Here is an 18,027-nt window from a genome sequence, read left to right on the forward strand (position 1 = left end):
CTGTAGGAAAATGAAAATGAAATTATCTATCTCAGGTGAGCTCAATGCATCTATTTGTGTCAATATACTTCTTTCACTGCAAGTCTTTATACAACAGGAAAAAGCTGTGCAAAGTCCATGCACTTCCACGCTTCAACTGATTTTATTTTGCCCTTCCTTTATATATGTTTTCAACTGTAAGTATTTTTCTTCAAAAGCAGCTTAGTGGTCTAATTAAATCAGATCAAAGGCTTTGCTTTGGCTAATTGAGGCCTATACGAATCTGCTCAACCAAAGTAAATGTGGATTGACTCCCATCCATCAAACGCCCACTTAAAATACAAGACACTCCTTGAAATCTTCAAGGAGATTGTTCCGTAAAAGGAAAAAAAACAGACAGAATATGCTTAGTCTATGCAGAACTTGATTCTCGTTAAGTTCACACGCTTCAGCTGTTTCAGAGAAGATGCGCATGCACTGCATGTTTATCACTAAGACTGTTAATTTTTGCAGTATATCTTAAATATCAGTATAGTATAAAATCAAACTATGCTTCTAGATTTACTATGTTACTGTATGCGCTGGTACCTAACAGGAAGTTATGTATCTAGGGAATTGCATTTATGGTAAGCCCGTCCACAGCCTTGATTTGCACAAGAAAGCTGCACAATTGCATTGTGACAGACAAAAACCTCTTGCGGTATAATGGTACACAGGAATGCAGACCTTTCTGTCATTTTCTAAGGTAACCTGTGCATGTTCTCAATTCAAAGAAATGATGGAAAATGAAATTTAAATCCTGACTGAATGTGTAGATGTTTTTCTTTTCAAAGTGTATCTGCATCTTCCTTTCTGTTTTGACTTCTACTCTTGTCAATACCAAATGCTATATTTTCTGTATTTCTTTTTTACCATCCAGAAATTTGAGTGGCAGATAATTAACATGTAGAAGGATGATGCAAGGCAGGTTTACCGTGCATTGTCTCCTTTACAGAGATAATTTTTCAGTTGTCTTTTCAGCAATATCTTTTGGGGTTCTAAGAGGAGGACCACAGGAGGGACATATGATCTTAATCTGAAAGTATGGGTACATGGCACTTATAGAGCCATAGTGCTATTACATAATTCCATTGTATTTGCTCATTGCAAAGTCTAACATGCTCTCTGCAAGGAGGTAGCCTTTACTTGGTATGACAACGTGCACCTGAAACAGAACAAATATGAAGTCAGCAGATGAGAGGTTGACCTAAAACCATATAACATGCAATTATGTAAGTGGTACGTAATTTTGCTTTTTAACAGTGTCATATGTCTTAGAAAACATTAATTTTATTTTTTTTTTGAGGATTTGTATTAAGCTCATATTCCACTTCATTATTGAGTAAAAAGTTAGCCTTTCAGGGGAAGCAGCTGCTAGCAAGCTGGTTCTTTATGAGTATTACTATTTAATATACATATTTAATGTTTAGTATAATTGCTATTGTTCTTTAATTATACTTAATTAATTTATCCAGTTGGAGAGGGTCCAGAGGAGCGCCACGGAGATGATCAGAGGGCTGGAGCAGCTCTCCTGTGAACACAGGCTGAGAGAGTTGGGGCTGTTCAGCCTGGAGAAGAGAAGGCTGTGGGGAGACCTTATAGCGAGTGGTCTTCCAGTACCTCAAGGGGGCCTACAAGAAAGATGGGGAGAGGCTGTTCAGTAGGGCCTGTTGTGGCAGGACTAGGGGTGATGGTTTTCAAGTAGAGGGAGGTAGATTCACAGTAGATATTAGGAAGAAATTTTTTACGATTAGGGTGGTGGAACACTGGAACAAGTTGCCCAGAGAGGTGGTTGATGCCCCATCCCTGGAAACATTCAAGGCCAGGTTGGATGTGGCTCTGAGCAACCTGATCTAGTGGAAGATGTCCCTGCTTCTTGCGGGGGGGGGGGGCGGGGGGGGTTGGACTAGATGACCTTTAAAGGTCCCTTCCAACCCAAACTACTCTGTGATTCTATCCTGGGATCATTTTCGTAGGGATGTTTTTGTTGTTGTTTTAGTTTGTTCGAGGTTTTGATTTTTTTTTGTTTGTTTGTTTGTTTATTTTGAAAGATTATTTTTCAGTCCCAAGGATTCTGGGGAAATGTGGGTAACTGTTGCGTCGGAGAATGGTAGTCTTGCAACTATTCTATCTCTAAGGCAAAGAATATCCACTTGAGTACCAGGATTTTAGTTAGATTGACATGAGTCTAGTTGAAACATAACCCTTTACTCATTCCTTTGTCATAAAATATTATGTGGTGTTAATGAACTATGTATAAACTCCTTTAAACAGTGTTTCAGTTCCCTATTAATGTGTTTTCTTGTACTACATTAGTAAAATAGAGTTACAATTAAATAATCTATCTTCCTCCTTTTGAGACAGGATAAGAAATGGGTGCCTAAATAACAGAAAATATTAACTGAACTGTAAAAATTTTTTAATTATTTATTTGTCTCCTTTTACTCTAGTTAGCTGTTGAATTTCTTGCCACCACTCATTGTGCAGGCAAAGCTGCATGCGGCTGCATGTTGGTATGGATTAGGGAACTGAAAGAACTGTACATTTATGCCTTAAGGTTTCCACTGCCATGGATTTATTTTTCTGTTGTTGTTACCTTTAACAGAAAAGTAGAATACAACTTTTTGACCTTTAGAGCTCAGACAAGTTTCATTAATAAATTGTGTCTGTGTGACCTTTCAGATTTTTAACATGAGTTTTGAAAGATTTTACAAATTAGGTGATTGTTAAAGTAAATATGGAAACCTGCTCTTATCTACCATTGGTTGGCATGTTTTTTGCCAATGGATACTCTGCTATTTTTCTAATGACTAAATCATTCACACTGAAAGTTTATAAAAATACACGATCGTACATGACAAATATTGTTTTTCAGAATTGTTTTAATCTCACACACAAATGCATCCTGAATGACAGAACTCAATCCATACTTGTTTTCTCTGTTATTTTGTTGGAAAACTGTTTTAAGCTGAAATAGCTTTTATTAAAATTGCATCAGTCTAACACATAAAGTCACTTGGTTGAATTAACGCTTCAGTTAGCGATTGCTTGATATTTTTCCGGTCTTTGAGTATGGCGATGGCAGAGCCTTTGTCAGTTTTCAAATTACTTTGATTTCTTTCTAGATAAGAGTGTCATTGTAAATAATTTAGAAGATGAAATTAATAATGAACTTCCTAACAGTACTTCCTTTTTTGGTAATGACATATTCTAATTGCTTATAGTACAGCAAGTCTTGATGATATGGAGCACATTCTTCAGAAAAAAAAAAGTTCAGCTATAGAGAATTCTCTCTAAAACCTTCAGAGGAATGAAATTCCTTTCTCTACCATTTAACATTTAGATTGACATATTGTAGCTTTGTTTCTCCATGTGCCACTCAGAAATAACCTCAAAGTTTTAAGAGGTTAGCTTGTAAAGTAGTCGAGCTCTTAAAACCTATTAAAAATTTATTTTGTCAGTACTCTGAAAATGTTAATCTCTTCTTATATCACAAGCCATCACAGAAAATAGATGAGAGCCTTGAATCTTTTTGAAATTTGATAGTGTATTCAGCATATACTACCAGCAGATTACAACTCCATCTTTTACATCTGCTTACATTACATTACTTTTAAAAGGATCTCATTGTTAATTGCTTGGAACTTTGTCAAGCTGTAACCGACTGAGCCTTAATTTTCCACTTAAAGAAAAGAGCAATGTGGATTCCTCATTTCGTGTATGCTAAATGAAGCAGGGACCTGTGGGAAAAATAGCATCCAATCAAATAATTAAACATTCTATCATAAAGTGTACAGCTAGGGAGAGGAATTGAGGGGAACATATAGCTTGACTTCTGATTTCTTCCATCCTTTCAGTACTTGACTTAATTTTGTGCATGACAAGCTCTAATGTTATGTCACTTATTTGTGAGAGTTGATAGTGAAAAAAATGCACGTGACGTTGATATCCCTGAATTTGGTCATGGGTTCTGGGAGGTGTTCATGTTCTTTTGGGGTTTCTCTCCTGTTTGGATTTTTTTTTTTTTTTTTTTTTTTTTTTTTTTTTTTAATTTGGCTTGGGGTTTGGGGAAGTTGTTCTTTTAGTTTGGCCTTAACCAGCAGCAGAATGACTTGAGTACTCCTGGGACTGGAACATCATTTACTTCAGTGTACACAGTCAGATATCCAAGACCAATGAATGAGTACAGAGTACTCTGTAGATCCTTGAATTAGAAATCCTAATCTGCTATATATACAGGCTAGCACTCCTTTTTGGAAAAACTCTATTTGCTTTTAAAAATAGTGTTGGTTTACCTTAGCCTTAGCTCAGCGTGGCATCACATTTATTTTATCTACCCTAACTCTTAAAACTCAAACTTATGTGCCACATTTTGCCTGGGATCCTTATCCTTTGGCGACAAAGATAGCAAAGGAAAAAAAAATGTACCTAGACCTTGTGCAATTTTCTTCTGTCAAGAAAATTTTCCATAGCACCTGTAAGTACTCAAGATAAAGTAGCTCTCATGCTGGGTTCCTTCTATTTTACTACTTTAAGCATGTAGGTGGTACCTTTTTCTCTGAGTTTTGAGGGTGTGATACTTGGCCTTGAGCTTGAACAGGAACAGAGAACATTGGTGTCCGTCCTGTCCCCCGTCCCATCCCATCCTCCCCCCCCCCCCCTGCCCCGATGCCTCACAGCTGTTCATTCCCATGTGATGCAGAACCAAGGGCAGTGACTCACTTGGAGACAGCCTTAGCCATCCTCTACTTGGGTCAACTGTAGTCCTCTCTTCACCTTCCAGTGGTGACACTGAATAAACTGTGACTTCATAGTTTTGGGAACATAGTTAGCCACCTATTTGGAATGAGTCAACTGGTGAGATGGTGGAATACAGACTCTCCTGTAGGCATTTTGGTCTGTCACTGGCTTGGGCAGGGGCACATTTATGTTTAGGTTCTTGATGTATTATGGTTAAATGCAAGAATGTTCTGTATTCTCCCTACCACTCCGTGATGTGCAACATAGCCTGATGGAAAAGAAGTAGTTTCTCTATAGTAGATGTGATAACATTTCTGTTATTTTGAGACTTTTGACTGAAACTTAGCAGCTGGAGTGCTCTCTTGAAATTCTGTTCTAATAAGACTTTTATCTCAACCACGCTCTTTCAGCCCTAATAAGGCCGTAATTCAATCTCCTCACTCAAGTGTGTGTAAGACTATTTCACTTTTTCATTGCAGATGTTCAAAGCACTTCACCCTTTTCAAGATCTCTACACGGTTGATAAACAGCAAATTATGAATGAGGTAATAAATTATGGAGACCTTGAGAAATTTTGGACATTCTCACTAACATTTGTTTCACCCTGTAGGAGAAGCCTATATGAGAATGAGCCGACTGCCAGAAGCAGAGCGCTGGTATGTGGAATCGTTGCGATCCAAGAGCGACCACATCCCAGCCCATCTCACCTATGGAAAACTACTGGCTTTGACGGTGAGTTAATCAGCAGCTTGTGGGAGCTAGTCCCAGACCTTTCAAGAAGATTAGGTAAAGGGATGGGAAGATTTTGACCTGAAAATTGCTTGTTGCTCTATTTGTCATGATATTTCAGTTCCTTTCTAATTAAGGATTTTGACGGCGTTGTTTTTTTTTGTGAAACATTGCATCCATTCCTGAAATATTGCTACCTCTGTGCCAGAAGAAAACATCTATAGTAGGTAGGAACTTTTAAACAGATAGTAAGGAGTTCTCTGGTTTAAAAAGCCTTTACTATAAGTAGTTTAGATCACAAGTAATGATATTAATACAAAAAGATACTGTGTTTGACCCAGCATGGTTGTAGCAGCCTATGGCAGAGCTAGGGCTGTCACCTGTACTTTGTGGATAACGTGTCTCGTGCTTTGAATTTGCACTTCTTTAAGAGTATCTCTTTGAACATGTGAAAAGAGCTTCTCAACTACTAAGAGCTGGTTCTAAACAAAATCAGAAGAGTTGGACTTTTTAATTTCTCCAACATTTACTTTGCCTTTTGAGTACAGATGAGCTTATAGCTCCAGCTAAACGAGCCCAATGGTAGTTATAGCAGAGTGCTAGTCCCTCCTTGTTTTTCACACATTTTGAAGATGAAAATGGATTTCTATTTTATTCACTAATATAATTCTATTTTAAAACTCCATTTCACTTGTTTTCCATTTCTCATTCCTAGTTTTCTGACCATATCCTCTTTCCTGTCTTTCTCTTCCACATTTGCTTTCATTGTTCACCCCAGTGGTTTTATATTTCCTTCCTGTGCTCTGCTGATACACCTTTGTGTGGCTCTTCAATCTTTGTGCCTCAGTCTGAATATCTTCCTCAACTTTTCACCTAGCTATAAGCTTTTACTTTGTCTGGGCGCATGCCTTATCCAGTCTTCAAGCAAAAACTGTCTTTGAACACATGGTAGAGATCCAGTGAAGAAAAGTAGCTCGTAATTAATTTCAGCAGATCCATTGCTGTGGAGAGTATCTGAATTTGGAAAAGGGAGAGAAATTAGAACAGAAGTTTTCTATGTGAGCAACAAGTGACAACATTATTAGCATTAAAACTTGTTCAGTGCTATCATGTAATGTCAAATACAGAGTTTGATTAAAAACTACCTTGATGGGAATTTTTAGCTAGTAATGGAAGTCAAGCTGTTTGTGTTACATCCTCACTGCCTGTCAGTTCCAGTCCTTGGAAAAGCAGTTTTTTACTACAATTTCCAGTTACAGTTAATTTTTTTTTATATTGACAAATACATGCACTCACTGATAACCTTCCTCAGGGATAGAACTGTAAATAGGTTACACAGCAAAATGTCCTGATATACCTTGCTTTTCTGGCAAATACCTTCATATCTTGTACCTAAGAGTAATATCAGAAAGTCAGGGTTACTGGTTTCTTCTTAGATCATCTTTGGCACAAAAATACTAATTTATTAGAATTGCTGTGGGGAAAGAAAGAGTTTTCTCAATTAAAATTAAAAAATCTTAGTCACCCAACCCACCCACCCCCCGCCACCACACCGCCTTTTCTATTTTTAACCTCTCCACTCCAGTACTCCTCTGGTTAATTCTGCACAGCTTCTGAATTGCTGAGTATATGAAATATGAGGTCTTATAGGGAAAGTTTTGCAGTTGTTCTGGGAAAAAAGATCTCAGTTTCCTTCAAAATAGTAAAATCCTCGAGTACCATAACTCCAGAGAAACAGTGTGAGCCACTAAAAAGAAATCTTGAGTTTTGTCCCATCATTCTGAAAGTTCAGTTATAAGATTAAACCTTAGTGGCATCTCCCAACTTTGGGAAGGAAGTGATGAAAAATGTACACAAATCTTCATTTCATTCATGAAAAAAAAGTTAATTTATTTTTGATCTATTGAAATTTGGCATTTATTTCATTTAATTGTTTCAGCTACAAAGTCTGAAATGACGTTCAACAGGAAAATGGATGATAAGATTTGGCAGTAGAATATGGATTTTTTTTGTCTCCGTGTTGGTCACTTATCCTTAATCAGTTTTGCAGCCTACCTTCTGCTCAATGATTCACATTAAATGAATTTTGTCTAGTTTCTAGTGTACTGAACTGTATTAGTATTAGTTCCCATCACAAATATATGATTGCTGTAACTGACATGCATCCTGGAAGTCTGCGGAGACTTCCTTGGGATTTAACAGCATTAGAGCTACTCCCTTTAGCGTAGTTGTTTCAACCCACACCTAACTTGAGGTACAACTGTGATTTATTCTTCTGTTAAACTTTGCTGTCTAGGCTCATGGTCATTTTCTCACAGCCTGTGTATTTAGGAGAGAGAAAAGCCTACTTCAGTTAGTTTTCAGATGTTAGAGAAGAGACGTTTTAGAAGCTTCTTGCCCGTCATCTTTTGGAACCAAACCTTCAGACTTGTTGCAATCCTGTTTCTGAATATATATGCTGAGACAACACTATTGATAACATTCCTCTGTGTCTCTTTTCCAGGAAATGTGAGATGGTTGATGAAGTGAAGGCTGGAAGGGTGCTAAGATAGATAGAAAGTTTTTCTCTGACAGTGAAATGTGGGAGTTTAGAGAGGGGGATTTCAAACAAGTTCCTAAGTTCCAGCCAAAGGCAATTCTAAGTATAAAAACCTGTAGCAGTAAAGTCAAACCTGTAAAGTTCACAAATTCAGCTACACTTTACTTCCTGAGTTAAATTCCAATGAAATGGCTTAATTTTAACCCCAGGTTTTCTGCCTCCTCAAGTCTGTCACCAGTATTAATGCTTACTAAAAGCAGCACGACCTGACTCATTTATTCCCTTAGTGTCAGTCTGAATACCTGGATCGCCTTCTTGTACTATGTATTTTCTTTGCCTTCCCATAACGAACTGTGAGGACGACACCGATGCCCAGTGTGTGGACTAGAGATTTGCAAAATTACTTGCTTGTTACAGCAGGCTGTCTTTTCCCAACTTTCAGCGAAAGCTCTTCAGAATTTCATAAACAGAGACACAGAAATAAATGAGCATTCTAGAGTGTAAGCTCTTTGTTTTGTTTGTGTTGTCTGGACATTTTCTAAATCCACAATGGCCTGTGCCTGTCTTTTTTTCTTTATTTTAATTTTAAATTCTACAGCACACTTAAAATAAAGACACCCTATACTAGATAAGTTTAGTAACTTAGCAATAAAAATATTATTTTTGTAATTTTTTCCAACTTGAACAATAACCTGCATGAGCAATCTGGTATAAATAATCTACTTTGAGCAGGGGATTGAACAGTATATCTCATCCTATCTCTTCCAACATGAATCATTCTATGTTTCTATCTATCTTGCTTTGTTTTCATGCTGTAGCCTGTGGGAGGGACCCCACGCTGGAGAAGGGGAGGAATGTGAGGAGTTCTCTCCCCAAGGAGGAAGCAGCGGCGTAAAGTGACGTGTGATGAACTGACCATAACCCCCATTCCCTATTCCCCCTTGTGCCGCTCAGGGGGCAGGGGGGGAGGAGGTAGAGATAATTGAAATGAAGTTAAGCCTGGGAAGAGGGAGAGGTGGGGGGAGGTTATCTTGTTCTCTGTCTCATTATTCTGCTTTGGTTTTAATAATAAACAAATAGTTTTCCCCAAGTCGAGTCTGTTTTACCCGTAACAGTAACTTTAAGGATTTCTCCCTGTCCTTATTTCAAACATCGAGCCTATTTTTTTTTTTTTTCTTATATTATCTCTCCCTATTCCCTCAGAGGGTAGGGGGAGTGAGAGAGAGACTGCGTAGTTTGATCCTGAGCGGGGCTAAACTACGACGTCAACCAACCAAAAAAAACCAAAATCCAAACCAAAAATAGCTGTTAATTTGTCACTGATTCTTGAAATACATAAGTGATGTAGTTCAAATTTGCATGCAGTAAAACCTTTGGAGTAAAAAAAAAAAATACTTATTAGTACTAAACCAATTCCCTCTGGCTTTGTTTTAATGCAAACATTTGTCTCAAGGCTTCTTAGCTCTATTGGGCTACAAGAAATGCCAGGTGGACTTGGGCATGCTGTTATATGTACAGGAAAAGACAGGCCAACTTAAGAGCTCCAAAGGTATAGCTAATGAATTTACAATCATCTTAGCTAATATCAGGTCACAGGTATTTCATAACCCCTATATTGGATAATGTTATATGTTCATATCTAAAAATTGCAGCTCGCTACACTCCAATGTTCCTGAAAATGTATTAGAATGGCATAATTTAGCAGTTGAAAAGCATGATTAGTAGCTCAGCTAGTAGAATAATTGGAAAATAGCCAGTTTTCTGGGACTTAAGTTTGTGCTTTTCTTTTTTTATAATTTATTTTTCAGGAACAACATATAGATGTTTAGGACTGCAGCGCTTCTGCATTATGTATTTCCAAGTGCTTTTCATCCCTTTAACTTGTTAAGCTGCATAAATTACTTGAGAAATTTATTTGTCGATGTGACATGTTAGTTGCGCTAGCTAATCTCCTGGTAGCACAGACATTTAGTACTACAGGATCTGAGCCTTATCCCTTGCTTAGGTAATTTATTTCTATATCATAAAGAAAAGCATGATTTTTATAAAAGGCTTTAAAATTGCAAGACTCCCAGTTCCTAAGATAAAATCAAGCTTGTCAAAAATGACAGTGCCAGGTGAGGCCTTGAGCATGTGCTGCAATTCATTTCCCATTTTATGAGCAGACCTTCTAGAAGAGAAAGAGTTAGCTATCGTACTAAAAAAAAATATTTTAGAAGTAAGGCGTTTATTTTTTTTTTTTCTCCTCTCACTTCAGTCTTCTTAAAGAGAAGATTAAGAAACCCTCCCTCCTAATGGCTTCCCTCTCTGCCATCAGGCAGTGGGTGGTTGTTATAGTAGCCCACTAGTCTGAGAAGCTTTATTTCAATTATAAATAAATCTGCTGTGAAGTTCTGTTTTATCTATTTTGAGTGAACTTGAGCCCACAAACCACCCCTCATAGCTTGCTGAAGTGTCTGTAATTGCCGAAGTACTTCGGGGCAGCCCCATGTTGTAACATTTAGCATGTTGCATCTAGGAATTACAGGGTTTGCTGGATTTCTTTGGAAAAAAAATTGCACAGTGGTTTTTTTTTGCATTTTACATGGCACCACACAGTGCTGTTAATCTCCTGTTTTTACTGACTTGGAAAATCACCCAACGTGCTGTAAGAAAAAATTACTTTGCCTTGTAAAATTTCTGTGTTACAGCTCCAGACCATATTAAATTCAGTAATAATCACCCTAGAAGATTCCCTAAAATCTAAAATATTTTCTTTTAAAATGTTTTCTCCAAAGGAGCATGGGGAGAAAGCAGACATAGACATGATAGAGACTGGCAGTGTTTTGGATTTAAAAAAAAAGAAACAGAATTGTGACATTCAAGTGTCAACACTGAAGTTAAATACTTTTTTAAAGTATTTAAAGTTTCAAAATACTCCCTCCTCAGTGGGTGGTCATATTTTTCCCTGCAGTTGTTTGTAGCTTATGTTCCTGACAAGCAGAAGGCCAGAGAGGTATCCTGCCATTTTTGTTTAGTCGTGAAATTACTCAAAGTGCCACTATCGAATACCCTGCTGTATTCAGTAATTGGTGTAGTCCTTGAAAGTCATCTCAAAATAAATATAAATAAATGACAACATAGAAATAAATGGAAGGTGGTAAGAACAGAAAGAAATGGGACAACAGGGGAATAGGGGAACATAGTATGATAATAAGGGGGGTTGGACTAGATGACCTTTGAAGGTCCATTCCAACCCTAACCATTCTATGATTCTATGATTCTAATTCAACATTTAATATTTCTGTAATTACTTGCTGCTTATGTTCCAGCACAGAAAGGAAATTTGCATTTCTGTTGGGCAGTTCTGTCATATTGTCAGTTTTTATGTCACTGGATGATTGCTACTCTTTTCTGCCTCTCTAGATTTACACAGATTGGAAGAAGGCAGGGATGAGGTAGAGCAGTCGTTCTGTTGAAAGAATCATGACTTATTAAGATATAGCAATTGAAATGCTACATGTGAAATATAGGTATGATTTTCTAGCACAATTTATCCCTTGTTTTAGTAATCAATTCCTTTAAAACAACAACAACAAAAATATTTTTAGTAATACCTCTTTTGGGAATGATAAATAAATGCCTACACATACAGAAATCTTTCATCTGTGAAAATACATTTTCTGAATGGGTCAATTAAATTAGATGAGCAAAGCTGTTAGATGTTTCATTTTGGGAGGCTAAATCCCCAGGCTGTTGGTACTGCTTCTAGGAAGAATTTTTTAATGAAAATTGGATATTTCTGTTTAAGTGCCATCATAATAAAGTGTAAATTACATTGAATCCTTGAGAAGTCCCTCCCTAAGAAGTCAAGTTAAGCCAAGCAATAGCTACTGCTACTTTTCTGTCATATATTCAGTTTTCCTATGGAGTCTGACACAGACACTACAGTTTTTCTTGCCACGTGAAGTCCCTTGAGGGTTAAAACTGATCCAAGCACAAAGTTCTGATGTGTTCTGAAATTTGCAAACTGTCAGAAGTTGTTTTCATTTTTGTTTCCAGTTTACAAGCAATTCACTTGTAAGGGATAGGAGGGGTGGGTTTCCCTCTTCAGTGTAGAAAGTCATGTTTATTGACTCCAGAACCATAAGCTTTCTTTTTTTTTTTTTTTTTTTTTTTTTTTCTTTTGAGGCTTGGTTATCTGGTGCATCTGGAGCATTAACACCTCCAGGCTGAATGTCAGGATTTCCAAACTACAGAAATTTCAATAGCTGACATCTACTGAGCTTGTGTTTCTTCTGAGGTTGGCCATATGCCATAAGTATTGCATCCATAGATATACTTTTCAGTCCCCTTAGGATATATGTTTGGCTGCATGCCAAATGTAGCAAAATTAATTGTAAAACTGAGTATTTTCATTCATTTATAACGTATCTGTCTAACTAGTTGGTAAATGACTTTGGAGCAGGTATTTAGACACATAACCTCTCACTAACCTCCTTTAGGGATCTCATCTTCTGTATTTTGTTTTTAACTCCCTGTAGACAGGAAAAGAGGAGCCCTAAACTTCATGCTTTACTCATCATAAATTTAAAGCTTATTATAGAAAACATCACTGACACAGACTGAACTACTTTCATCAAAGAAAGAAATCTTTTTGTTTTGCTACGTGGTTCAGAATAGACACCAGTCACCTGTTATTACTCTGTGTGTAGTAATTTTGTCAGTAATCATACAAAAATGCGCTATATAGGCCAAATTGAGCTTAGAAGCAATTCATAGGACTTGGTGAAAACAGTATGTGGAGATAGTGAATTTATATTCTATTGACTGGCCAGTGAAATATGGGTAGATATTAGTACAGTACTTTATCATGAAATATAAAATGTGGCTTAAGACTGGATGGAAAAGAAAGTGCCTAACATAGAAATTTACTTAACATTTCATTACATATTCTTGATATAGAATAATCTAAAGCTTAATGACTGAGGTGAACATTTCAATATAGGTCTAGACAGTAAATAAATCACAAAGTGTGGAATGAAATCTATTCTTCAAAAGTTTACTTAAGACTGTACACAATCTTTCTTGGTTTTAACCATGATATAAGAAAGTAAATTCATTTTAGACCTCAAGTTGCGCAAAAAGAAAGATAAAAAATAAGTATACATTTTTAAAAGCCTAAACAAAACATCAAAAAAAAAATCAAGGGGAAAAAAAATCCTATGCCTATATTTCTTTCCTGTATAGTTTTGAATGCTTTAATAAAACAGGAATGTTTTTTTGTGATATGAGACCCATAAAACAAGAAAATGGTTGTCAAATAGCTCTAATATATTATTCCTTAATCAGATACATACTGCTTTACTTGAAGAAAATATCACCTTAATAGGCTCTGAATCATGCCCCAAGCCAGTAAAATTATGAGCTGTGCTTTAGATTCCAAAATCTATGTATAAGCAGTGGTGTCACATTCAAAAATACTTAAGCTCTAGTGGATTCCCATCAAAGCCAATGAGCAATCTTAAATCTCAGGTCTCTGGTTATCATGCCATTAATTATATACACTCAAGAACCCAGTTTATGTTGTTACTCTCTGAAATAACCTTGACTTATAGAAAAATTACACAAACTTTGGTAGAATTTCAGTCAGGCTAGTAGATGGATTTTTAGTCAACAAAAACCCCCTGTGGTTGAAGGAGGACTGACATGATATATTTAGATTGAAGCAAACCACTTAAGGTGCAAATAGAGGATTAACCTAAACCAAGACACTGCATTTTATTGATCCTACCAAGGCTCATTTCTAAAAGTAATTTACTGGATTACACAAGCAGTATGCATACACTGATGTGTATGTGAGGATCCTGGTCCAGTGAAATGAGTGGGATGAGACCATCAGTCATGACCTCAGGGCCAAAAGTGTGTGAATGTGTCACATTGGATAATAATAAGAAAGTTGCCTCACATTTACTGTGAGGTAAAGATTAGCATATGGTGAATAATCATGGATTGCTAGATACAGATTCATACCTAATTTCCTCCAAAATAGTCCAAATTTTGCTCCCGTACACTGAGGTTAATATATTAGACCAAAGAGAGATAATATTCTCACGTTTCTGAAGTTATTAGAGAGCCAGAACTTGAGCGGATCAGTACTGGTAACAGTATTATTTCTTACTGTGGTCTTCTAAAGGTATGAGAGGAAACCCTTGAAAAGACAGCATCTTTTACAAGCCCACTGATATTCGTAGTGCAAATAAGGGCTTTACATGACTGTTAACTTCCCCCTCCACAACTAGCTGTTTTGCTGATTAAATATATAGTTCTTCTCATTACAAATCTTTCCTCGTGTTTGTTTTTCTGGCCAGATATTAACCTTTAAAAGTCATTGCTTCTCTGCCATGTTCAGTTGTTTTTATTTTATTATGATGAGGTGAAGAGGCAAGATTTATCCCTTTGCTGCACAGAATGTATAGAGATTGAGATAAATTTTGAACCTTTGAAGTGAATAATGCAAATCCCCTATATTTCAGTGTTTCACATACAAATTATGGTGCAAGATATTTGTGTTGTAATTCAGAGTGAAGAAGGAAGGGTTGTAGAAATAACAGCAAAATGAGAGAGAAAGTATCATTAGAATCATTGAGGTTGGAAAAGACCTCCAAGATCATCAAGTCCAACCATCAACCCAACACCACCATGCCTACTAAACCATGTCCTAAAGTGCCGCATCTACATGTTTTTTGAACACCTTCACTTCCTTTGGCATCCTGTTCCAGTGCCTGACCACTCTTTCTATCAATTTAGATATTTAAATACTAGATATAAAAGTAATTTCTTAAGTCTTAATATGTAGAGGAGAGATGGGGAGCTTGCAGATGTCAGTGACCTCATTGTAAGATGTAACTCTGATCCTTTTTCTTTCTTCCAGCTAACTAAAAACTTCAAGACTTTATCACTAATTTACTCAGTTATACACCATTTAAACTGTGTTTTGCCTATCCTGTGACAACTTTTGTAACGTAAAAGGAACTGCTTATGAAACAGATATGCAGGTCTGTAATAATTTAAAGAATCATGAAATGAAGTCACAAGTTCAGTTCAGACCTTTTTACTATCCTTGTGTACTCTCTCTATGACTTTAAAATGAACTAAAGAGGAAGAAGGTAATACGTAAAATAATTTTTTTTCTATCTTCAGTGTCTGCAGTTTAATCAATTTTCCGTTAAGAAATCTTATCGTAAGTCAATTCCTTTTATTTAAAATGTGAATGCTTGCCAAAAAATGTTGAGCAGATGTGTCACTGCATTTGTGACACAAATTGAGTTCCTCACACAATCACATTATTACTAGTTAAAGCTGGTAAAAATGTTGAAGAGTGTAGTCTCTGCTCTACTGATTAAATGCCTGCACACTTTAAAGAATAATGAATGTTTACGAAATATAAAGTTGGTTTAAATTGCGGAGACCACCTAATTTGTTGAACCACCTTACTGGTTGCCACTGTGTCATCATAGTTTCCACAAGAGGGTTATTCAGAGCTGCTCAGCTGTATTAATCTTTTCTAATTTTACTAGCATCTCAGGGTTCTTGGGCCTCTAGCAGCCTGAAGTACAACACCTGGCTTAATATGAATTTGGCACAGTTTGCCAGCATAGTGAGGAAAAAAAAATGGAGTGGATATAAAAACAGTAGATTTTTCCTCAGTTTTTTTAAACATTTTAAGGACAAACATAGAGTCTTCTACTAATGTATCAGCTGCCCTTAGCTAGCTCTCTTTAGTTTGTCATGGTGATCATAACAGTCTTTTGTAGGAAAGCCTAGTTAAGCAGGATCTCTGACCATATTAACGACGTCAGGTCCATTGTTCTCTTCTCTCGGGAAGAAGCAACCAACTAAACAAAAAAACCCCTGCAGTCTTCTACAAGGAACTAGTCTTAAAAATCGAGCTCCTGAATTCATATTTAAACGCTTAACTGTGTGGCTTCCAAAACTGCAAATAACCAGCCATTCAGATTTGAAGTCGGCATGATTTGTGGGGAGTGGAGTATTTCTGAGAGCCAGGACAACTGGCACGCTAGGTTGTAAGAGCCCTGTGTCAGTTACATTCACTTTTTTTTCCTTTTAAATTTACTAGTGTTACTGGAAGGTGGTAATCATGGGCAATTCGTCTTCGTTTAGGCACAGGGGGAGGCAGAAAAAAAAAGAAGTTTTCTTTATCAATGGAAAATTGTTGAAAGTTTGTCCTCATTATATGCATTAGAGTAAGGTCCACGTACAGTAAGGAGAATATCAGCACAGTCCTCCAAATCAATTATTGAAGTGTCGTCTTTATGTTTTGTTTTGTTGGTTTTGGTTGGGTTTTTTTTTTTTTTGTTCTCCTAGCAATGAGATTGCTGTTCGTTGTTTTATGGTTCTGTCTCATTGGCCTCTGCACTGAAAAGCCATAAATATGCCACTGCGTCTGTGCAGAGGATCTCCATTAAGGCTTAGGCTAGGACCACCCACTCATTTCTCCTGAGCAAACCAGTAGCTGTCAGATAACACCTTTTCATTAGCTACCAACCTGGACTGGATGTGAGCTGGTGACCAACAGGTGAAAGGTATATTGTAACCTCCTCAGAGCCATCAAGTCTTTCCATTAAAATCTTATAACTTTTTTATCCTTCAAATAAGTCTGCAAGCATGCAGCTGTAAACTTATATTTTTTGCTTTGTAAAATTGCCAAAGCATGTGGTTGTGCATATACAACTGCACACCCTGCTGCTAGAAATTGGGAGAGTTCCAGTGGGTCTCAATGCCTGCATTTGTGTGGGTCAATATATGTAACAGTGAACATGCACACAAAATGCCTTCCTGCCCCAGATCAGTATTTTTCAGCTGTTTAAACAATTATTTGGATTTTCTTTAAACGTTAGAGTTTTATTCCCTTATACCAAGTGTTTTATTTAACACTTAACACATAGAGTGGAAAGAGACGATGACAGGGATTGCTATCTTAATCTAACTACACAATGTGTACATTCTGTTATAGTAGTTAAGGTGTAGATTGGGTAGTTGAAAAAAGTTGATAAATGCTTAAGTTTAATTGTGAAATGGCCTGATTCTGTCAAGTGATTGGATTTTTATGTCATTTGACACAAAAATAAGGTGTATTAAATCCATGCTGAAGTATTGACATTTTAGCAGCAGACAGATGGCACCGAAGGGGACTTTTTATATGGTGTGATGCAAGGTTCTTCAGGATGGCATTCTGCAAGAAAATGCTTTTATTCTTTAAGTTTTTTTGACAAGTGAGGGTATAGGGAAATTATGGCTAATGTGAACAAATGAAGCTGTGCTGGTAGTGTCTACTCATCATTTTATATCTTGGATGATATACTGTAAGATTTTTCTCCTTTTTATCTGATAATGAGTATTTGAGCCTGTTAATAGCGCAGTCATTCCTTTGATGCTATGTATGCTGGCACCTGTCATCATTATGTACCCCAGGTTTCCTGACTGGCCTGAACTTGAGTGCAATATGCCATTTGGGAAGTGCCAAAAAGAGTGGAGCAGTCATGTATATTTAGTCATCCCAGTAAATGAAAATTAATTATGTTTGACAAATGTTTATGGCCTTATAGTCATAGTTCTGTTGTGAGAAGCTACGTATTTTGTGACTGTATTCAATGAACTTTCATGTTCTAGAAATAGACACAGAGACAGAGTGCAATCAGCTAAGGCTAATGATGTTAGTCTGTTAAAAAAAGCAATGATGCAAAATCTGTAAATGTGAATTCTGTCAGTATTAGTGATACATATGCCTGGTGCCTGTCATTTTGACACCTCAAGGCTGGACTTGCATATGTCATGGTACCTTTTGCCAGACCAAGAATGCCAACCTTGGAGTTAATGTGCAAAATCTACTCTTTAATTATCCTCCCTCCTCCCCCACCACCCCAATTATTTTAATTTGAATAGTTATTTCATAACCACCCAAATTTATGTTGTGTTTTCAATGGGAGATTATTTTCTTC

General features: G+C 36.8%; 1 protein-coding gene across 1 annotated transcript in view; it reads left to right on the forward strand.

The window, feature by feature from the left end:
* Positions 1-18,027, forward strand: part of TMTC2 (transmembrane O-mannosyltransferase targeting cadherins 2) — a 257,441-nt gene that overhangs the window by 191,264 nt on the left and 48,150 nt on the right. Inside the window, exon 8 of the mRNA XM_086749874.1 lies at positions 5,369-5,490. Coding sequence (XP_086606000.1) covers positions 5,369-5,490 — 122 coding nt within the window. The remainder of the gene's footprint in view (positions 1-5,368; positions 5,491-18,027) is intronic.

Source organism: Chlamydotis macqueenii, chromosome 1 (genome assembly GCF_036417535.1).
Source record: "Chlamydotis macqueenii isolate bChlMac1 chromosome 1, bChlMac1.mat, whole genome shotgun sequence".
NCBI lineage: Eukaryota > Metazoa > Chordata > Aves > Otidiformes > Otididae > Chlamydotis > Chlamydotis macqueenii.